The 23,988-nt window shown below is 40.5% G+C and overlaps 1 protein-coding gene across 1 annotated transcript in view; it reads left to right on the forward strand.

Annotated features, from left to right (window-relative positions):
* MYO5C (myosin VC) overlaps positions 1-23,988 on the forward strand; it is a 91,394-nt gene that overhangs the window by 56,668 nt on the left and 10,738 nt on the right. Inside the window, exons 27-37 of the mRNA XM_060755568.2 lie at positions 2,798-2,861; positions 2,959-3,039; positions 6,489-6,669; positions 8,538-8,631; positions 10,147-10,210; positions 11,394-11,553; positions 13,043-13,130; positions 15,439-15,537; positions 16,848-17,002; positions 22,260-22,349; positions 23,113-23,263. Of these exons, the coding sequence (XP_060611551.2) occupies positions 2,798-2,861; positions 2,959-3,039; positions 6,489-6,669; positions 8,538-8,631; positions 10,147-10,210; positions 11,394-11,553; positions 13,043-13,130; positions 15,439-15,537; positions 16,848-17,002; positions 22,260-22,349; positions 23,113-23,263 (1,227 nt within the window). The remainder of the gene's footprint in view (positions 1-2,797; positions 2,862-2,958; positions 3,040-6,488; positions 6,670-8,537; positions 8,632-10,146; positions 10,211-11,393; positions 11,554-13,042; positions 13,131-15,438; positions 15,538-16,847; positions 17,003-22,259; positions 22,350-23,112; positions 23,264-23,988) is intronic.

The raw sequence follows: 23,988 nt of genomic DNA on the forward strand, positions 1-23,988 counted from the left end.
ATATAAATACAATGACAAGCTTAGAAGTAATTAAAATAGCTTAAAAGTAAACATACAATAATTCAAATATACATACAAAAAAGAACTTAAAAGTAAACATTGAATTCCAACCAAAGTGGGCTGATGGAAAAAGTGGTCTGAAGCAACAGGAGAGGCAGGGGAGCCCCGAAAACGAGCGCCCGCACAGGTGTTCCAATGTCCAAATGATGGGCAGCGTGGCTATGGAGGAGCCCGGCGCAGGTATTCCGGCAGCCAGGCAATGGGTGGCGCGGCCATTAAAGTAGTGCAGCGAGGTTGTGGGGGCCATGTTCTCTCCCTGCTGGGTCAGCTAGCTGGAATGAGGGTGTGGCTGCAGGTCTCCTCATTGGTAAGCCCAGGGTGGAGCAGGCAGCAAAGCTGGATGGCAATACTCAGGCCTCAGGGTCCCTCTTGCAGCAGAGCCTAACAATGAGAACCTCTCACTGCTTTAGTTAATGGTAAACCTATATTTTATACATGCCAAATTCAAGACAATATGTTCTTGGAAATACAGTCAGCTTATGTTAATATATTAGCTCAAATCTGTGGTGTAGTGTAAAATACACCACGTGTAGTTCACGTTTGATCAGCCTACACACTGTCTTGTCAGAGAAAGAAAATATGCTATGCAGATGAACAATGAATAACAAGTAGTTTACTCTTCATAAACCAGAACAACATATTGACATTCATGTGATCAGTTGCATCGACTCACATAACGTCCTTTTTTGAGAGATTTAAAATGATCTTTCTTTGTCCATGTGAAGTATACGTTATTTTTATTGCAATTTCCAGTGTGAGAAGGTATATCACATTACAGAAAAAACCTTTAGACAAAGAATGACGTAAGACACAGGGCCGTAGCCAGAAAAAAATTCGGGGAGGGTTGAAAATTTTGGGAGGGGTGGTTGAAAATTTGGGGGGGGGGTCGAAACCTGCCTCCCAGCTCACACTGAAGCAAAAAGCACAGCAGGGGACAGAGCAGCCTTCAGTAGCCTGCAGCTCTGCCCCTGTCAACCACCTCCACCAAGTCTGGCCTCCTTAATGAGAGCATTCAACACCCCCCCCCCACCCCCAACTTGGTTGCTTCACTACATCAGCTATTGCTGCAAGTAATGGCAGTGTGAATAAATTGTCAATATTTGCTTGAGATAGTGCTTGCAGTTCTGGATTTTTTGCGTCTCATAGAGTTAGCATGGGGATTTGGTTAACTAGTTAAAATACATGAGCAAACCAGGTTTTTTTAACCTGAAAAAATGGGGGGGGGGAGTTGAACCCCTAACCCCCCCCCCCCCCCCCGCCCCCAGCTACAGGCCTGGTTAGACATATAGACATACAGATTCTATGCAACTATATTGGATTCACAATTACATTGGTTAACAAACAAACCAAGGGGAATTACGTTTTCACTCAGCATTCACACGCATGTACACATATTCATCTTCAGGCATTCAAATATGACCATATCCTTTTCTCCCTCCTTGGAGAAGCACCTGTTAAGCCAGACATTGCTTTCCTGCAGCCTGCCAAATGCATAGTTCCAAAACTTCCATAATGCCATAACTTCAAAACGCCAAAATGCATCCTTTCCCTAAGCACAACGCCAAGGATCAGATCTCTGTTTTCCATACAGCAGAACCTGACTCCCTGCACAAAATGTAAGATTCCAAAAGCACACTTCTTCCTCTTCCCTTGAGAAAGAAGCCCCAAAGTGTCCAGAATCATGCTTTCCCATAGCATATCTGACACTCTCTGAATACACCATCACTCTCCTTCCCATGGAGCAGAGCATGGCGGGTGACACCTACTAACCCAAGGAGTGACCATCACTCAAAAAAATTGTCCTTTGGGAGTTGTAGTTACTGGGATTTAAAGTTCACCTACAATCAAAGAGCATTTTGAACTCCACCAATAATAGAATTGAACCAAACGTGGCACACAGAACTCCCATGACCAACAGAAAACACTTGAAGGGTTTGGTGGGCATTGACCTTGAGTTTTAGAGTTGTAGTTCCCCTACATCCAGAGAGCACTGTGGACTCAAACAATGATGGATCTGGACTAAACTTGGCACGAATATTCCATATGCCCAAATATGAACATAGATGGAGTTTGGGGGAAATAGACCTTTACATTTGGGAGTTGTAGTTGCTGGGATTTATAGTTCACCTACAATCAAAGAGCATTTTGAACTCCACCAATGATAGAATTGAACCAAACGAGGCACACAGGACTCCCATGACCAACAGAAAACACTAGAAGGGTTTGGTGGGCATTGACCTTGAGTTTCAGAGTTGTAGTTCACCTACATCCAGAGAGCACTGTGGACACAAACAATGATGGATCTGGACTAAGCTTGGCACAAATATTCGATATGCCCAAATTTGAACATTGGTAGAGTTTGGGGGAAATAGACCTTGACATTTGGGAGTTGTAGTTGCTGGGATGTATTGTTCACCTACAATCAAAGAGCATTCTGAACCCCACCAACGATGGAATTGGGGCAAACTTCCCACACAGAACTCCGAAGACCAACAGAAAATACTTAAGGCCGTTCAGTCCAACTCCCTTCACCAGGGCAAGAAAACGTAATCAAATACTGTTTACCTGCAAGCGTAAAGAAATCACATAGATTAGAAACCAACACTTTCTCATTACTTTATTTTCCAGATCACCAGACTGGGCCACAGCAACGCCTGGCAGGGGATAGCTAGTCACATATAAAACTATGCTGGCAAAGTGGAAACAGAGTGCTCACATAATGTGTTTTCTTTTACAGACAAAATGTCAGAGATTACAATGCAACTTCATGAGAGCTATGACTTTGCAGATGCAAGGAGCAGGTAGAGGCATATTTCCCCCCTTTTACGAAAGGTAGAGTCAGACTCTTCCCTGAGATTCTTATTCCATAGTCTTTCCCCACTTTTTTTCCTGTAACAGATTGTCTACTGAAGATTTGGGACATTTAAATGAAGACGGGGAACTCTGGTTTGCTTACGAAGGCTTGAAAAAGGCCACAAGGTTAGGCCTTTTTCCTTATTCTTTTGATATACTTCTTGTCTAAATATTGACAGAATAATGGAGGCATCGTAATGAGTCTTCAGTATAATCAGTCCATGCTCTGCAGCAGAAAGCCATGACAGATCAATGCTTTCAGTTCTGCGGGGAAGCGATCTCTTAAAAGATGGTGCTTGCATCAATCAGCTTTAATGGAAATATGCCTGCTTCGCAAATAGCCAGGCATCCAGAAATTATATTTGGTTAGGTACAATTAAAATATTTGGAAAAGTGTTGGAAGGACTCCTTTGCTCCTAAATTCCCTTGATTCGTGTTTAGGCAATGCTGCTGCGTTTGGTGGTCTGCAATGACCGGAATCACTGGGTTGTTGTAGGTTTTTTCGGGCTACATGGCCATGTTCTAGAGGCATTCTCTCCTGACGTTTCGCCTGCATCTATGGCAAGCATCCTCAGAGGTAGTGAGGTCTGTTAGAACTAGAAAAATGGGTTTATATATCTGAGGAATGACCAGGGTGGGACAAAGAACCCTTGTCTGTTGGAGCTAGGCGTGAATGTTTCAACTGACCACCTTGATTGGCATTTGATGGCCTGGCAGTGCCTGGAGCAATCTTTTGTTGAGAGGTGATTAGATGTCCCAGATTGTTTCCTCTCTGTTGTTTTGCTGTTGTAATTTTAGAGTTTTTTAATGCTGGTAGCCAGATTTTGTTTATTTTCATGGTTTCCTCCTTTCTGTTGACATTGTCTACATGCTTGTGGATTTCAATGGCTTCTCTGTGTAGCCTGACATGGTGGTTGTGAGAACTCATTTTAAAGATCCTAAGACAACTTGGGTTGGTGGCAGCTTTAAACCAAAAGAAGACTAAAAGACAGTGTTCATTCTACCATTACACATATCTATTTTCATCTCGCTACCAAATTGGAGACACAGGGGTAGGATTCTAGAGGAAAAAGTGAATCTTTGGAGGAAGATTTATCCTGTAAGCCTCCAGCCTCGTGTCACTGGTTGTGATCTTTCTTACTGGTGTCCAGTGGTGTGAGATCACACATAATCCTTTTTACAGTGGTGACCAGCGGCGTGATATTTGGTGATATATTATATAGGGATCTGTTATAGCCAGCAAGAGAAACAATGACATTTTGGAATTTGAAATAACATGAGTAGGTTGGTCCTGGTGAAGGGGGCACAAACTTAGGGTAAGGGGAAGAGGGGGAAAATGGTATAATACTAATTATAAAGAAATAAAGCATGTATAAGTAGAGAAAAGATGTGCGGTAGAGATACACGTAGTATAAGTTGTAATGGAAAAGTTTTAAAAAATGGTAAGAAATATGCTTAAAGATGTTTTTGATTTTTTTTTACTATTAGATTGTATATAATATGACATACTCTTCTGTCTAAGATGTTGCAAAAGAGGGGAGAATGTATGCTTATACATTTTGTTTGATAAATTTATAATTTTTTAAAAAAATCAATATTTGGTGGAGCACCAGTTTGACTCAGCAGAAGGCAACTTCAAGTGTTATTCCTATGCGCTTGTGGTCTGATAAGAAAATAAGTGCTGTTTTGGCTGCCTCAAAGGCACAGACTTTTTATAGCAGTCCTGCTATGTGGGATATGCTTGAATAGGCCTTTTCCTTATCACCACAAGGGATTAATTTGAAGGCTTCTATGTCAGCAGCTTACATAAAAATAGCTTAGACGCACTATGCTATTTGCTCTTCTTCATTTTTTAAAAAAATACTGAGTATTTAGTCTGTAAACATTGATGGTTTGATACAATGCATTTGTCTTAACCCCTTCTTCCTCTTTGACCATCTGTCTTTCATGTAAATGAACCAGAGAAAAGTAATCAGTTTGGTTTAAGAAAGTTTCTAGGACTTGCCCTCGTCAAATTTCATGAAGTCAAATTTTCATTATGTCCTTATATAACTATTTTTCATCAGAGCCTTTTTGTAGTATGAATTTCCAGGATCCCTACAGTCTATTTCAGGGCCCTTCAAGGCTGGTCCTATATCCCAGGTTCTGATCCCAAGTTTTCTGTTTATCCCAGATTATCTGCTTGTATGAACTCATATAATCCAGTTAAAAGCAAAAAAGAAAATCAGATCCTGGGATATAGGGCCTGTCTAGAAGGGCCCTCGGATTCCACCACCCTGGTATCATCCTTCAGATGTTGTTAGACTACAGCTCCCATCATCTTTAGCTATTGGGTATGCTGGCTTGTGCTAATAAGAAGTTTAAAAGGTTGAGGGCTCCACAACATAGGCTTACATGGGATTTTTAAAATATTGAATTGCTGGGTTGTTGTAGGTTTTTTTTTAGCTATATGGCCGTGTTCTAGAGGCATTCTTTCCTGTCGTTTCGCCTGCATCTATGGCAAGCATCAGAGGTAGTGAGGTCTATTGGAACTAGGAAAGTGGGTTTATATATCTGTGGAATGACCAGGGTGGGACAAAAGACTCTTGTCTGTTGGAGCAAGGTGTGAATGTTTCAACTGACCAGCTCGATTAGCATTTGGTGGCCTGGCAGTTGTTTGGTGTGGCTTGTTAGTGCCTGGGGCAATCTTTTGTTGAGAGGTGATTAGCTGTCCCTGATTGTTTCCTCTCTGTTGTTTTGCTGTTGTAATTTTAGAGGGTTTTTTTAAATACTGGTAGCTAGATTTTGTTCATTTTCATGGTTTCCTCCTTTCTGTTGAAATTGTCTACATGCTTGTGGATTTCAGTGTCTTCTCTGTGTAGTCTGACATGGTGGTTGTGAGAGTGGTCCAGCATTTCTGTATTCTCAAATAACCTGCTGTGTCCAGGTTGGTTCATCAGGTGCTCTGCTATGGCTGACTTTTCTGGTTGAAGTAGTCTGCAGTGCCTTTCATGTTCCTTGATTCATGTTTGGACATTGCTGCGTTTGGTGGTCCCTATGGAGACTTGTCCACAGTTGCATGGTACACAGTAGACTCCTGCAGAAGTGAGAGGATCCCTCTTGTCCTTTAATGAACGGAGCATTGGTTGGATTTTCTTGGTGGGTCTGTAGATAGTTTGTATGTTGTGTTTCCTCATTCGCTTCCCTCTGTGGTCAGTGGTTCCCTTGATGTATGCCAAGAACACTTTCCCTCTGGGTGGGTCTTTGTTTTGACTCTCGTAGCTTGTTCTTAGTTGTCTTGCAGCTCTTCTGATGTCTGAGGTGGAGTCTCCATTAGCCTGGAGAGCCCAGTTGAGGTGGTTCAGTTCATCTTGAAGGAGGTGGGGTTCGCAGATTCTTTTTGCACCCTCTCCCAAGGCTTTAATGGCACTTCTTTTTTGACTTGGGCGATGGTTGGAGTTTTTGTGTAGATATTTTATCTGTGTGTGTGGGTTTTCTGTAAATATATTGAATTGCTTCTGATATTAGAATATGCATTGCATTAAGGGACCGGCGTTTTTTCTTTAGTCTAACCCATATGTCTATGTCTTTAACAGAGTGTTAGAAAGCCATTTCCAGTCTCAGAGAGAGAACTATGAAAGAGAGATAGAAGGCCTGAATTCTAAAGTAGAGCATCATAGTCAAGAAATAACCCACTTACAGAAGCTGTTCAGAGAAGAAAATGACATAAATGACAGCATCCGACTCCAAGTTGCAAGGCTAACCTCAGAAAACATGGTGAGAACGACATATTATATAACTTCAAAACAGCCTCTGAAAGCTGATTTCTTGGTAGCCATTTAAGAAACATGTGCTAGTTTTGAGAAAATTCTGGGTGTAAGGCAGTGGTTCTCAACCTTTCTAATGCCGTGACCCCTAAATAAAATTCCTCATGTTGTGGTGACCCCCAACCATATTTTTATAACGGTAATTTTGCAAATTTTATGAAGCATAATGGAAATATCTGATATGCAGGATGTATTTTCATTGTTATAAATTGAACATAGTTAAAGCATAGTGATTGATCACAAAAACAATATGCTCGGGAAGTATGGACAATGGATGATGGGATGTGCAGTACCTTCAACAGATTCAGCTCTGACTTCCACAGACCATTGAGCCCCCCACAAATTATAGACCTGGAACAAACTTGGCACACAGAACTCCAATGACCAACAGAAAATACTGGAGGGGACTGGGAGAAATTGACAATGATTTACGGGAGATGTAGTTCACCTACATATGGAGAACGCTGTGAACCCAAATGACTGTACATTTGGACCCAACTTGGCACAAATACTCAATATGCCCAAATTTGAACACTGGTGGAGTTTGGGGGAAACAGATCTTGACATTTGGGAATTGCAGTTGCTGGGATATATAGTTCCCCTACCATCAAAGAGCATTCTGAACTCCAGCATAAATAGAATTGAACCAAACTCAGCATATAGAACTCCCATTACCAATAGAAAATACTGGAGAAGTTTGGAGAAATATGTTCAGACATGTAGAAGTTACAGTTCCTCCTTCAATTAGTGAGCTCCACCAAAGAAGTTATTGGACTTAACTTGGCACACAGAGCCCCCATGGCCAGCAAAAAAATACTGGAGGTCTTTAGGGGAAATTTACCTTGATTTGAAAGAGTTGTAGTTGACCTCCATCCAGAGAGCACTGTGAACCGAAACACCAATGGATCTGGACCGATGATAATGATGATGAGCTCGGCAGGGAGTGAGGGCTGGGCAGCAAAGGCTCCCAAGGCTGTTAGGCCATGTGGAGCCCTCCACCTGTTTCCTCCCCCTGGCCCCCACACCCTTCTGAACTCGGAAAGGCGCAGGGGCCAGGCAGAAAGGCTGCCCAAATGGCAAGGCCGTGAGATATTAGCACCGATTTGCAATTTCTTCTTGTTCTCCTCTTGTTTGGTGAATTTAGTCCACTTATATTTAAAGAAAGTATCTTTGGGGTCCTCTTCTTCTAGAAGCTTCCAAACAGGGCTAGATACGAAAATAATTGTTCCAAAATGGTGTGTGTTGAATTCCTCTTTGAGTGTTGATTCATGAGATAAAAATGAGGTAATAATAACAACAACAATAACCACAACTACTATCATATGGAAACATCTAGATATTTTTCTTTGGCGAGGAACAACCACATCCCATCTGATCTTGAAGGTAAGCAAGATCAGCCCTGGTTAGTACTTGAATGGGAAGCCACCAACGAATACCAGGTGTTATATTTCAGAGGAAAGAATTGGCAAAACCACCTCTTGAGTATTCCTTGCCTAAGAAAACCCTATGAAATTCATGAGTTGGCATAAGTTAATAGATAACTTGAGGTCACATAAACAGAGAACTCTATAGTACCTAACATCGTAGAGGAATGGTGGAGAATGCAGACAGCTTCAGGAAAAATATTTCATTATATTATTTCATATTTTAAGTGAATGCAATAAAATATTTCAGATTTGCTGTCGTATAAAATGATACCAAGTGAAATTTAATACCAAGGGAATCAATTATTGTGCAAAAAAAAAAATTCGTACTTAGGATAAACTGATGGATTATATAGGTAGTTGAATACTGAACATTATCTCCGTTTTTATAAAGATGATTCCCGATCTTAAGCAGCAGATTTCCGAGCTTCAGAAGCAGAAAATGAACCTTGAAAACCATCTTCAAGAAGAAACTGTAAGGAATAAAGGTACCTTGCCCTAAAGAACTCTGCTTTGATAAATAGATCTCCCCCAAAATAGAACATTTTAACATTTAGATCAGGGGTCCTCAAACTAAGGCTTGAGGGCTGAATACGGCCCTCCAAGGTCATTTACCCGGCCCTCACTCAGGGTCAACCTAAGTCTGTAACGACATGAAAGCACACAACAACAACAGCAACAACAATCCTATTTCATCAGCCAAAAGCAGGCCCACACTTCCCATTGAAATACTAATAAGTTTATATTCGTTAAAATTGTTTTTCATTTTAATTATTGTATTGCTTTAAAGTGTTATTTGTACTACAAATAAGATATGTGCAGTGGGCATAGGAATTCATTCATGCTTTTTTCAAATTATAATACGGCCCTCCAACCGTTTAAGGGACTGTGACTTGGCTCTCTGTTTAAAAAGTTTGAGGACCCCTGATATAGATGATCGAACGCATGCTCAACTGGCATTACTATCCATTTTTTAAAAGGATTTCAGAGAGTAAGAGTGCGTGACCACCTAAGACTTTGAAAACACATTGCTGGTCAGAGTAGATTATTATTTATTATCATGATGCTTCTTTATACCACATTTTTTCTTCACAAAGAGACTCAAAGCAGCTTACATTAAAATCATTTCAATATAATTTCAAATCTAAATATATATACACATTAAAACAGAATTTAATATAAATGGTATTGTAAAGAATCATAGTTAAAATCCATAAAAACATAAACATATTTATTTATTTATGTATTTAAAACTTTTCTATCCCGATCTTCTCTACCTCCGTAGAGGGACTCAGACTGGCTGACAGCAAAGATTCAATGCTAATACTAAAATCTAAAACATCAACATTAAAATTAACCAATATATATATATATATATATATATATATATATATATAGGATAAATTACATAACAGCCATTCGCCAAGATAAAATCATGTCCAACTCAGTCCATATATTCAGTCCATATATAGTGGTCTGTAACGTTGGTTGGTTGCAGGTCTCAGACATCATTCCGCAAAAGCTTCGTTCCACAGCCAAGTTTTCACAAGCTTCCTAAAGGTCAGGAGGGAGGGGGAAGATCTAATTTCATTCGGGAGGGAATTCCATAGCTGAGGGGCCACCACCGAGAAGGCCCTGTCTCTCGTCCCCACCAGACGCGCCTGCGAAGGTGGTGTGACCGAGAGCAGGGCCTTTCCAGACGATCTTAACACTCTTGATGGTTCATAGGGGAGAATACGTTTGGACAGGTAAACTGGGCCGGAACTGTATAAAGCTAAAAGCCACAACACCCTGTGACTTGATCTTAAAAACCTTCTTTAAAACCTTGTCTAAATTAGAGGGTTTAAGCCTGCTGCCGGAACGACAGCAGGAAGGGGGCCATTCGGGTTTCCCTGGAAAGAAGGGAGTTCCAGAGCTGAGGGGCGGCCACTGAGAGTGAAGGCCCACTCTCTAAACTAAATTCTAATCCCTGTTTTTTAAAACTATGTTCCTTATTATTAAAGGGAAAATAGAAGAAATGGAGAATCTGTTGCGTCACAACACAGAAAAGGATGGAACACAAAGAAGGTAAGAAAGTTGATATTTTTTTAAAAGTTGAAAAAAAATGTCGTCCATAGTTTAGCAATTTACAGTATATCAAAACAGAAGTTCTGGAATGAATATGCGCCAGCCATTTCATGCTAAATTTCCACTTGTTTTTGGAAGAGTGCTTGAAGTAGCCCCTATACCTAAATTTTTAACAACAGTTAGCACTTTTTGTAGTGTTATTTATTTATCGTGTCAGGAGCAACCAGACATTGGTATTACATTTTTAACAAAACAAACAAATAAACAGACAAAACACAAAGTTTGCAAGCTTGGTAGTTGATTAGATGTCCTTTGACCAGTAGCTGGCCACTTGGAGTGCCTCTGGTGTTACTATAAGAAGGTCCTCCATTGTGCATGTAGCAGGGCTCAGGTTGCATTGCAGCAGGTGGTCTGTGGTTTGCTCTTCTCTACACTCGCATGTCGTGGATTCTACTTTGTGGCCCCATTTCTTAAGGTTGGCTCTGCATCTCGTGGTGCCAGAGCGCAGTCTGTTCAGCGCCTTCCAAGTCATCCAGTCTTCTGTGTGCCCAGGGGGGAGTCTCTCCTTTGGTATCAGCCATTGCTTGAGGTTCTGGGTTTGAGCCTGCCACTTTTGGACTCTCGCTTGCTGGGGTGTTCCAGCAAGTGTCTTTGTAGATCTTAGAAAACTATTTCTTGATTTAAGTCGTTGACGTGTTGGCTGATACCCAAACAGGGGATGAGCTGGAAATGTCTCTGCCTTGGTCCTTTCACTATTGGCTGCTACTTCCCAGCGGATGTCAGGTGGTGCAATACCGGCTAAACAGTGTAATTTCTCCAGTGGTGTAGGGCGCAGACACTCCGTGATAATGCAGCATGTCTCATTAAGAGCCACATGGTGAGATGTGTTCCACAGTGGACATGCATATTCAGCAGCAGAATAGCAAATCGCAAGGGCAGATGTCTTCACTGTGTCTGGTTGTAATCCCCAGGTTGTGCCAGTCAGCTTTCGTATGGTATTGTTTCTAGCACCCACCTTTTGCTTGATATTCAGGCAGTGCTTCTTGTAGGTCAGAGCACGGTCCAGAGTAACTCCCAGGTATTTGGGTGCGTATTTTGTAGTGTGAAATGTCCCAAAAAAAACCAAATGTAGGTGAGCTTCAAGGAAATGAAGAGAGCAAACACTTTCTTTCCCTGTTTTCAGAGTACAACAAGTGCAAAATGAAATGTACACTAAGGAAAAAGTGAAGCTGAGAGCCACTTTTCAGGAGACAAACAATTACATAGATAACCAACTGGAAGGAGAGAATGAAACCAAGAGCAAAATATGGCAAGATGTAGCCTATCTCACCATGGAAAATACGGTAAGAATTGATAAACACTTCTGTTAATGGTTTATTTAAAGGTTGCTAAATATTGAACACAAATTCACAAATATCTAAAGACTGATAATTACACATGTAATATAAGTTCTTTCGTTGGATATATAGAAAAGAGGAAGCAGATAAAATATACCTACACATGCTCTTTTGGCCAAGATCCTGTTGGGTACCAATTCTGTGCCGTGCACATTTCTCATGAATCCTCATCATAAAGCTATCTCGTAGTGAAAACATTGCTTATGACCCACAGTTTTGTGTTTGCTATCAACTTTTGCACCACACATTTGTCTATTTATATTAATATCTTTAAACATGATAATAATCAAGGGTCTGAAGAACAAGCCCTATGAGGAGCGGCTTAAAGACCTGGACATGAGAGGAGACATGATGAGGGCCATGTATCAAAATGTGAGGGGAAGTCCTAGGGAGGAGGGAGCAAGCTTGTTTTCTGCTTCCCTGGAGACTAGGACGTGAAACAATGGCTTCAAACTACAAGAGAGGAGATTCCATCTGAACATGAGGAAGAACTTCCTGACTGTGAGAGCCGTTCAGCAGTGGAACTCTCTGCCCTGGAGTGTGGCTCCTTCTTTGGATGCTTTTAAACAGAGGCTGGATGGCCATCTGTCTGGAGTGTTTTGAATGTAATTTTCCTGCTTCTTGGCAGAAGGTTGGACTGGATGGCCCATGAGGTCTCTTCCAACTCTAGGATTCTATAATTCGATGTACCTTCTCTATTCAATTTAGAATTAAAAGCTGTCGACTATAGATTTACATGGTTTTTTTGTGTGTGTCAGGAGCAACTTGAGAAACTGCAAGTCGCTTCTGGTGTGAGAGAAATGGCTGTCTGCAAGGACATTTCCCAAGGGACAGCCGGATATTTTTGATGTTTTACCATCCTTGTGGGAGGCTTCTCTCATGTCCCTGCATGGGGAGCTGGAGCTGCCAGAGGGAGCTCATCTGCACTCTCCTTGGATTTGAACCTCCGACTTGTCAGTCTTCAGTCCTGCTGGCACAAGGGTTTAACCCATTGCGCCACAAGGGGTTCCTACAGAATTCAGTGATTCTGTTTACCATATACGAAATGTAGCTGTCCTTAAGTGTTTACAAAATTTAATATTGTTGTTTCTGTGATGCATCAGCCAGGAATAGGATTCAATGGACTATGACGAAAGTAGTTTATTAATAGAACTATAAAAAACAAGGAAATTACAGAACAATACAATACACCATAGACCGTGGAAAATTCTGCATGTACCTTTTACCACCATTTGTTGGAGAAAATTCATTTCTAATGTCCCTACAAAACCAGACTTTCCTATCTGCTGCACGTAATCATGCCATTTGTCTAACATACCTCTCTTTTCTCAGTAATAAGAATATTGTCCTGCATATAAAGGTAATATTATAAAGAAGCTAACATTTTTTTCATTTTAATGTACATTATTCTTTGTCAACTCTATGGAGATTGCAGGATCTAGAGGAAGAGCTTGACAAGAAGGACAGATTGATAAAGAGGCTTCAGGATCAGATCAAGACACTCAGAAAGTCAATAGAAATAGGTGAGGAAATCTTGTTATACATTAAACTGAAACTAAAATTGGGATCGTAATTGTGGAGTTCATAGAGGCAGGTTCATTTGCTTTGATGCCCATCAGCTTTATCTCTTTCAGGGACGGTTGCTATGTTTGGTAGCAGAACTGTGTTTGGTAGCAAAAACCTTTTGCTATTTGAAGCTAAACATATGGTGGCGTCTTTTAATTCTGTGTAGAAAACTAATAAGACTATCTGTTGAATTCTGCTTTAGTGGGGGTGATGCCCCAAGCATCTTTCACTGCATCTGGATGAAATACCTGAATTATTACAGGATAGGCTGTGTAGTATATGCAATTCTCAGCATCCATTCTCAACAGCAGATATTACACCATGTTTCATTCTATAGGCTCTGAATATTAGGCATGGTTAGGTACTCGTGGAATCTTCGTAATTTGGAATAAAGTCGGAAAAACTACCTTTTTGAAGCGATTTCAAAGTTTTAAAGAAAATTGGAAGTCCCTTTGCCCTTCCGAAGCTTTTTCCGCCATTTTTGTTACGACTCATTAAGTTAGTCGGAAATGATCCAGCTTTCCCCCGCTTCTGGTCCCTGGCCTTGACTCAAGCCAGAGAAGCCAGTTTCAGACCAAAGGAAGGAATTTCCCCCACTTGCTTTCCCCGCTTGTGGTCCCTGGCCTTGGCTCAAGCCAGAGAAGCCAGTTTTAAACCAGAGAAGGAAGGAATTTCCTGGCCTCGGCTCAAGCCAGAGAAGCTAGTTTTAAACCAGAGAAGGAATGGATTTCCTGGCCTCGGCTCAAGCCAGAGAAGCCAGTTTTAAACCTGAGAAGGAAGAAATTTCCTGGCCTTGGCTCAAGCCAGAGAACCCAGTTTTAAACCAGAAAAGGAAGGAATTTCCTGGCCTCGGCTCAAGCCAGTGAAGCCAGTTTTAAACCAGAGAAAGAAGGAATTTCCTTCGCTTGCTTTTCCCCACTTGTGGTCCCTGGCCTCCACTCAAGCCAGAGAAGCCAGTTTTAAACCAGAGAAGGAAGGAATTTCCTGGCCTCCACTCAAGCCAGAGAAGCCAGTTTTAAACCAGAGAAGGAAGGAATTTCCTGGCCTTGGCTCAAGCCAGAGAACCCAGTTTTAAACCAGAAAAGGAAGGAATTTCCTGGCCTCGGCTCAAGCCAGAGAAGCCAGTTTTAAACCAGAGAAGGAAGGAATTTCTTTCGCTTGCTTTTCCCCACTTGTGGTCCCTGGCCTCCACTCAAGACAGAGAAGCCAGTTTTAAACCAGAGAAGGAAGGAATTTCCTGGCCTCCACTCAAGCCAGAGAAGCCAGTTTTAAACCAGAGAAGGAAGGAATTTCCTGGCCTCCACTCAAGCCAGAGAAGCCAGTTTTAAACCAGAAAAGGAAGGAATTTCCTGGCCTCGGCTCAAGCCAGTGAAGCCAGTTTTAAACCAGAGAAGGAAGGAATTTCCTTCGCTTGCTTTTCCCCCCTTGTGGTCCCTGGCCTCCACTCAAGCCAGAGAAGCCAGTTTTAAACCAGAGAAGGAAGGAATTTCCTGGCCTCGGCTCAAGCCAGAGAAACCAGTTTTAAACCAGAAAAGGAAGGAATTTCCTGGCCTCGGCTCAAGCCAGATAAGCCAGTTTTAAACCAGAGAAGGAAGGAATTTCCTCCGCTTGCTTTTCCCCGCTTGTGGTCCCTGGCCTCCGCTCAAGCCAGAGAAGCCAGTTTTAAACCTGAAATGGAAGGAATTTCCTGGCCTCGGCTCAAGCCAGAGAAGCCAGTTTTGAACCAGAGAAGGAAGGAATTTCCTCCTCTTGCTTTTCCCTGCTTCTGGAGTAAAACAATTACTTTCAAAGTAAAGACCACCCACTGAAATAGGAAATAACACTTTCAAACTAATAACAAAAGGTTTCGGAAGTCTCGGAAGTTTTGAAAATTTTTGAACATTTTTTTTCTGTCAAAATCGGTATTGACTTTAGAATTGAACCACCAATGCCCCCTACATCCAAAACGTGTTTTGAACCATTTTGTTTTGGATCAACCAAGCCTTCTTGAATATCACAATGATGGACTAACAGAATGAACAAGAGATAATGTTGACTTCCTGCCCACCAACATTCCGTTTTTGTTCTTGAGTTGGGAGTCCGAATGCTTTGGGAGACAGCATTCGGACAATGTGGCCAATCCGGAAGAGTTGATGGCATAGGAGCGTCGCTTCAGTGCTGGTGGTCTTTGCTCCTTCCAGCACTTTGACATTTGTCTGCCTGTCTTCCCAAGACATTTGCAGGATTCTTCGAAGACAATATATAACTTGTGTTTCTATTTAACAGCTAACGAAGCACCCATGCCATCCACGTCGAAAGAATACATTGGAATGTTGCAGTACAGGAGTGAAGATGAAGCGAAAATAATTCAGAATCTAATTCTTGGTACTCCAGTAATTTCAACCAAGTATAATCTTAATCATGGCCAAATGGCAATTGAAGTGGCTCAATATTTTATATTATTCTTTATCTTTTATCCTCACCTGTTTTCTGTCTTAAAGGGGTATTACTGTTTCTAACTGCTTCAGAATAGCAATTTGTTTCATCTCTTTTCTTTTCCTATAATTCTTAAACCTTTCACTGCTGAAGCTAAACTCATGGAGGATTCCAGGATCTGGAATGTGCTTTTCCTTCTCAGATCTATCATTACTTATAGTAAGTAAAGTAGTCCTTATAGTAAATAAACTACTTGGGCATTGCCTTAAATCAGGAGTCCTCAAACTAAGGCCTGGGGGCCGGATGCGGCCCTCCAAGGTCATTTACCTGGCTCTTGCTCAGGGTCAACCTAAGTCTGTAACACTCGAAAGCACACAACAACACCAACAACAGCAATCCTATCTCATCAACCAAAAGCAGGCCCACACTTCCCATTGAAATACTAATAAGTTTATATTTCTTTAAATTGTACTTCATTTTAATTATTGTATTGTTTTTATGTGTATTTTTTGCACTACAAATAAGATCTGTGCAGTGTGCATAGGAATTCATTTTTTCAAATTATAATTCGGTTTTTTCAAATTATAATTCGGCCCTCTAACAGTTTGAGGGACTGTGACCTGGCCCTCTGTTTAAAAAGTTTGAGTGCTCAAGGGCCAGGGCTTCTCAGTTCTCTCTTGGTGTCTATGCCAGAGTTTTTAAGGTTGGCTGTGAGCCCATTTTTGAATCTCTTTTCCTGCCCACCAACATTCTGTTTTCTGTTCTTGAGTTCGGAGTAGAGCAACTGCTTTGGGAGATGGTGGTCAGGCATCCGGACAACTAACACCTCCCGACAAAGGATCCCCCCAGGCAGGAAGCAGCCAAGCTTTAAAGTTGCAAGGCTATCCAATGCTAATCAATGCAATCACTTGCAACATTCACACTTGCCTCAAACAGGCAAGAGTTCTTTCTCCCATGCTGGACGTTCCACAGATATATAAACCGCACTTGCCTAGTTTCCAACAGATCTCACAACCTCTGAGGGTGCCTGCCATAGATATGGGCGAAACGTCAGGAGAAAATGCTTCTGGAACAGGGCCAGACAGCCTGGAAAACCCACAGCAACCCATTTTGCACTATAGTTTCAAACAATAAGATCCAAATATGAGTATGGGAGGGAGCTGTTAATTAATCTCATTTCCTTCAAAATGATTCACTTATACAATTGTGTTTACTTTCCTTAAAAACATAAATATCATTTGGTTATTGGATTTCTGCAGAACTGAAGCCCCGTGGAGTTGTAGTCAATATGATCCCAGGCCTCCCGGCGCACATCCTTTTCATGTGTGTAAGATACGCAGATTACCTGAACGACGATGGCATGCTGAAATCTTTCATGAACATGACAGTCAATGGCATCAAGCAAGTAATTAAGGTAGGAGTATTTTGTGTAGTATTCACTTTCTTTACCATATATACTTGAGTATACCGTGTCTTTGCTGTTTGCTGTTTGGAAACCGCTGTGAGTCGCCCTCGGGCTTGAGATACAGCGGTATACAAGAATAGTAAATAAATAAATAAATATACTCAAATATAAGCCAACTCAAAATATAAGCCGAGACACCAAATTTTACTGCAAAACCCTGGAATAACTTATTGACTCTAGTATAAGCCAAAGGTGGGAAATGAAGCAGCTACTGGCAAATTTCAAAATAAAAATAGATACCAATACAATTACATTAATTGAGGCACCAGTAGGTTAGAATGTTTTTGAATATTTACAAAACTGTAATTTAAGATAAGACTGTTGAACTCTGATTAAAGCATTTTTCTGCCCTTCTTCAATGTAAATGTGCTTGCATATCCTTCCAATAAAAATAAACAGAGTAAAATGATAAATGTAATAATAATAATAATAATACAGTAAAATAATGGAAATGTAATAATAGTAATAATAAATGTAATAAATGTAATAATAACAACAACAATAAAGTAAAATGGTCAATATAATAATAATAATAATAATAATAATACATTTATTATGTATTTCTAACAGGGTAAAATAATAAATAACCTTGGCTCGAATATAAGTCGAGGGGGACTTTTTCAGCCTAAAAAAGGGCTGAAAAACTAGATTTATACTCGAGTATGTACAGTATATGGTAAATGTGTCTTTCTTCCTTTCAAGGAAGAACTATACATCTTGGTGAGATTGTACGGAGATGTTCGGAATCTCTAATTGGAAGAAGTTGCCTTATGGTTTAAAAAGTTATTTCAGGACCGTTATGTGTTGTAAGGTGCCCCAGATTTTAAATCTGGACTTACCAGGGTTGCTAATTTAGAGGATTTGTGTGTGGCATCACAACATATGAAAATTATTGAAAATGACAATCATTGCCCTTTTTTTTTAATTGAATCTTGGAGGTATTTGGCTATGATCAGGTAAATTTCCATGACTTCATCATTGGTATTGATATTTATTCTATCAATACTATAGTGTTGCATCTTATATGAACACTAGCTGTCCCCTGCCATGCGTTGATGTGGCACAGTCTGGTGATCTGGAAAATAAAATTACGAGAAAGTGGTTGTGTCTAATATATGTAATTTCTTTAAGCTGGCAGGTAAACAGTATTTCTTACTGTTTCTTTGTTAGTGTTGGTGTGGATTTTGTCTGGTTTGCCTACTCTGGAACATGCAACATATCATTGTCCTTCTTTAGGGGTCCCTTTCAAATTTGTGATACTATATCTGTGTGTGTGTGTGAATCATATATATCGATCTATATCTATGGCTGGATGGCTCTTTGTCAGGAGGGCTTTGTTTATGTTTTCTTGCCCTGGTGAAGGGAGTTGGACTGGATGGCCTTGAGTATTTTCTGTTGGTCATGGGGGTTCTGTGTGAGAAGTTTGCCCCAAATCTATCATTGGTGGGGTTCAGAATGCTCTTTGACTGTAGGTGAACTATAAATCCCTAGTAACTACAACTCCGAAATGTCAAGGACTATTTTCCCCAGACTCCATCTGTGTCCATATTTGGGTATATGGAATATTTGTGCCAAGTTTGTTATAGATCCATCATTGTTTGAGTCCACAGTGCTCTCTGGATGTAGGTGAACTACAACTCCTAAACTCAAGGTCAATGCCCACCAAACCCTTCTAGTGTTTTCTGCTGGTCATGGGAGTTCTGTGTGCCACGTTTGGTTCAATTCCATCATGGATGGAGTTCAGAATGCTCTTTGATTGTAGGTGAACTATAAATCCCAGCAACTACAACTCTCAAATGACAAAATCATTTTTTTTAGCAATGGTCACTCCTTGGGTTAGTAGGTGTCTTGTGGCCAATTTCCACAGTAATTTGTCCTGTGGTTTTTGAGTTACGTGAATCCCACAAACGAACATTACATTTTTATTTATATAGACTAGCCATCCCCTGCCACACATTGCTGTGGCCCAGTCTGTATATATGTATTTTGTGTGTGTATAAGTTTGTGTATATGTGTGGTTGCATGTACATATGTAGGTTTGCGCAAATGATGTAATGTATTTTTTTTTTGTTTTTAAAGTCCCTTCTGTTGTGTTTTTCATTGTTTTTCTGAGTGATGGTCACTCGTTGGCCTGAGAGGTGTCTTGTGTCCAAATTTGATGTCAATTCATCCAGTGGTTTTTGAGTTATGTCAATCCCACAAACGAACATTACATTTTTATTTATATAGATATATGTATAGATGTAGTTTTGTGCATGCATTGTAATGTAAATTTTGTTTTTTGGCTTTTTAAGTCTCTTCCGCTGTTTTTTTCAGTGTTTTTATGAGTGATGGTCACTCTTTGACCTGATAGGCGTATTGTGTCCAAATTTGGTGTCAATGCGCCCAGTGGTTTTTGAATTATGTTAATCCCACAAATGCATATTACATTTTTATTTATATAGACTAGCCATCCCCTGCCACGCATTGCTGTGGCCCAGTCTGTGTATATGTATTTTGTGTGTGTATATTTTTGTATATATGTGTATATGTGTGCTATATGCATATATATATATGTGGGTTTGCGCATATGTTGTAATGTTTTTTTTTGCTTTTTTTGCTTTTTAAGTATTTTATGAGTGATGGACACTCCTTGGCCTGACAGATGTATTGTGTCCAAATTTGGTGTCTATTCATCCAGTGGTTTTTGAGTTATGTTAATCCTACAAACGAACATTACATTTTTATTTATATAGATAAGAATGGCCCATCCAGTTGAGCATCATTGTTCATATTGGCCAGACATGTCTGCAATATGCCCATAGTCACTACCAGTTTCAGATTTTATTTTCCCCCAATATGCATCCTATTTCACTTCCGTATATTGAACTGTCTTTGTCCTTCTTGTGCCCATTTCCCTCCTTCCGAAGGTCCTTTTAGAGACCTTCTGAATCCTTTTTTGATATGGCCATCCAGAATAATTGGGCATCGTCTATCAATTTTCCACTTCACCGTTCATCCCTCACTCCAAATCATTTAAGAATAAGAAAGACATAATGGTAGATGCTGGCCTCAATCCAATTTGTAATACCAAGTACAATGCACTCATTGAATGAATAGACATTTGGTAAATTAACCCTTATTATCTTCTATTGATTCAAAGCACCTGCTGCAGATGAGGCTAGCAATTGGATTTAGGCCATTTGGGTTTTCCTTCAGAAATGAATCATATTATATTTTTCAATTCCTGCACATTGTATTTATTTAGGCACCAAAACCATATGAATAATCTAGCTTGCCCAGGTTATTTGAAAAAGTCATTTTTTCATTGTGCAAAATGCATGTACAAAATGCATGTACAAGTGACCATTCCTCATAAAACACTGAAAAACACAGCGGAAGGGACTTATATTTATAATATATATAATATAATATACGGCCAATATAATATAATATAATATATTGTATATACATATAATATTTATAATGTTATAATGTAATACAATATAATACTACTAATAATACAATATTTTATAATTATATATTTTATTTTACATGTAATATTACTAATAATATTACAATATAATGGTATAATACAATATAGTAATATGTAATACTGATATTATACTATGCTAATAATATAATATATTGTATGTATATATATCTTGTAAGTCGCTCTGAGAAGGGTGGCATATAAATGTCGTAAATTAATAAATAAACAAATAAGGTTGTGAATGAACTATAACGCACATCATGCTAGGTTAACCCTGAAAAATTCACATCAGTACTTCAAGTTTGTTGTGTTTGGCAAGTCTGCTCTAGATGCTTCATTGGTGGGGTTCAGTGTGCTCTCTGGCTATAGTGTAAACTACAACTCCCACTATGGTGAGTCAGTCCCCTCAAACCCCTCCAGTAGGTTGTGTTAGTCATTGGACCAAGTTTGGTCCAGGTCCATCATTGGTGGAGGTCACAGTTTCGCTGGTTGTAGGTGAACTACAACTCCCAGAAAGGAAGGTCAGTTCTCCCCAAACCCCTCCAGTAATCAATTTTGGCATATTAGGTATATGTCCCAAGTTTGGTCCAGATCCATTGGCATTTGGGTTCACAGTGCTCTCTGGATGCAGGTGAACTACAACTTTCTCAAATCAAAGTGAATTTTCCCCAAAGATTTGTGGTATTTTTTGCTGGTCATGGGAGCCCTGTGTGGTCCAATTCCATCTTTAGTGGAGTTCAAAGTGCTCAGTGATTGCAAGTGAACTATACATCCCAGTACCTACAACTCCTAGAAATCATGAATTCTCCCCAAACCACTCTTATATGTTCAGTTATGATCAATTCCTCTATCTGCTGTGTGCCATAGAAAAGAACAGGAAAGGGTTAAAGGAGAGGTAGTGGGCGGGGTCATGCAAATTCCATACCAGTGGAGAGAGCCAGAAACACTGAGATGTCTGTGGTGGAGGTAAAACAGAAAATTTAGGATGAATTGTCTCTGTGTGAAAGCCTTCACTGGGGTGGTGGGCAGTGTGGTGTTTGTGGAGGACATTGGCAGGGCTCTTGGACGTGTTCGTGGTGCTCACTATAACCTGCAATGTCATTGGAGGGAAGGCCATTGGTGTCTCCTGCGCACCCTACTTTTGTTCACTCCTGAATCAGGCCTTCTTCTGTCTCCTTCAGGGTTCCATTCGTGAGCCATCACCAGGTCTTCTCCTTGTCAACTTTTCTTTCAATCTTCTCAAGGAACTGCCCATGCAATGCTTTGTTGTGCCAGTTATCAGCTCTGGTTTGGAGTGCAGTTTTCTTGTACTGATTCTTTGTCTGCTGTGCTTTGAGAAGTTTCCGATTATTGACTTTAATTAAAGCATGTTCTTGGCTTTCCTTGACATATTCTGCCAGGGCGTTGTGTTTTTCTTCTTCGACTGCTTGTTTGACTTGTCAAAGTCCTCTGCCCTCAGACTTTCTAGGCAGATATAGCTGGTCAACATCACTGCGAGGATGTAATGAATTATGAATGGTCATGAGTTTTCCTGTGTTGTTGTTGTTGTTGTTGTTGTTGTTGTTGTTGTGTTGTTGTTGTTGTTGTTATTATTGGGAGCTGTAGCTATGTGCAGAAGTGGGAACTTCTCTGTGTAAGTGGACACCCCCACCACATACACACATACATGTTTTTGCCTTTATTATGTGTATACATAAAATGCAAATTAAACAAACACCGTAATCTATTATTTAGGAACATGTTGAAGACTTTGAGATGTTATCATTCTGGCTTTCAAATACATGCCACTTTCTCAACTGCCTCAAACAGTACAGCGGCGAAGAGGTAAGAATGGTTTTACGTTTATTTAAATGTCATTAAACTTTATAGTATAATTGCAGCTCTTCTGATGTCTGTTGTATTTGCTTACTGATGTGTTTTAATTTGACAGGGTTGTAAAATATGGGTGGGGAACCTTTGACTCACCAGATGTTTGGGGCTTTGGCTTTAGCCTTGGTCATTCTGGGTGGCACTGATTGGAGATTAAAGATCTGGAGGCCAGAAGGAACCACACCCTTCATTATATTAAAAAGAACATTTGTACATCTGTTTCCCCTTTCCCATGCTTGATATAGGCCGTATGTAATTTCCAGCCTTCCATGTGGAAGCCGAATCACCAAGGCTTTCTCTTAAGGCTAGGACAACCTGTGCTTTAACTAACGGACCACTCTCCCCACCCTCCCCTGCTTTCACCGTCCATATGTGTCTGAGAAGGAGCCATGGACTAATCCACTGTAACACCTGAATTGCTTTCTTTTCCTCCCTGGCACATTCTGATCTCTTTCCGATCTAGAGGCATCATACAATGGACTTATCTGTCCTTGAATTGAAAAGTTAGATTGGGGGGGGAGGGACTCCATAGCTGTGGATATTCTGCCATTTGCAGGTAGAAAATATGTGCATGGATGCTCATAACTCTAGTGCATTAATAGTCCTTTGCTATCCTGAGTGCATGTATATATTCATTCTAGTTTACTTAATGAGTCGTGGTGTAAAGCCTGCAGTGGGTTTAATTGCCATGTATTTATAAAAGTATAACTGATTTCAGGAATTCATGAAGCATAACACTCCGGAACAAAACAAGAACATTCTGAAGCACTTTGATCTGTCGGAATACAGGCAGGTTCTTAGTGACCTGGCCATTAGGATTTATCATCAATTTATTATTGTTATGGAGAACAACATTCAGCCGATGATAGGTAAGAACGAACAAATGATGTGAACAGTCACATAAAATATATGGTTTTCTTTCTTTGTGTGTCCAAAAGGAGTGTGCAGTTGTTATGCATGTGTCTAGACATACATGTTCTTAGGTTGTAAGCAAATGGCCATTTTCTTTGGAGCAAGCATCACTGAACACAGTGACCCTTATGTCTGAGTAAATGTCCAGAAAAATTGATTAATCTTAAGCAAGCTAACCGTTGTGGCAAAAAGTACATGAAAATTCAAGGAAAAATACAAGATCTATGAAAAAAACGGTTTGCTCTTTCCAGTACCCAGCTTCTTTTGTCAAATTATGTGGCGTTTTCCTGGAATATTGTGTCCAGTTCTGGGCACCACAATTGAAGGAAGATGTTAACAAGCTGGAATGTGTCCAGAGGAGGGCGACTAAAATGATCCAGGGTCTGGAGAACAAGCCCTATGAGGAGCGGCTTAAAGAGCTGAGCATGTTTACCCTGAAGAAGAGAAGGCTGAGAGGAGATATGACAGCCATGTATAAGAAATGCATGACCGCATTTCTGTGTACGAACCCACACGATCTCTTCGATCATGTGGAGAGGCCCTGCTCACGCTCCCACCTGTATCACAGGCACGATTGGTGGGGACGAGGGAGAGGGCCTTCTCGGTGGTGGCCCCTCGACTCTGGAACTCGCTCCCCAGGGACATCAGACATGCCCCAACTCTGGCAGGCTTTAGGAGGAGC

Source organism: Anolis sagrei, chromosome 9 (assembly GCF_037176765.1).
Source record: "Anolis sagrei isolate rAnoSag1 chromosome 9, rAnoSag1.mat, whole genome shotgun sequence".
NCBI classification, from domain to species: Eukaryota; Metazoa; Chordata; class Lepidosauria; order Squamata; family Dactyloidae; genus Anolis; species Anolis sagrei.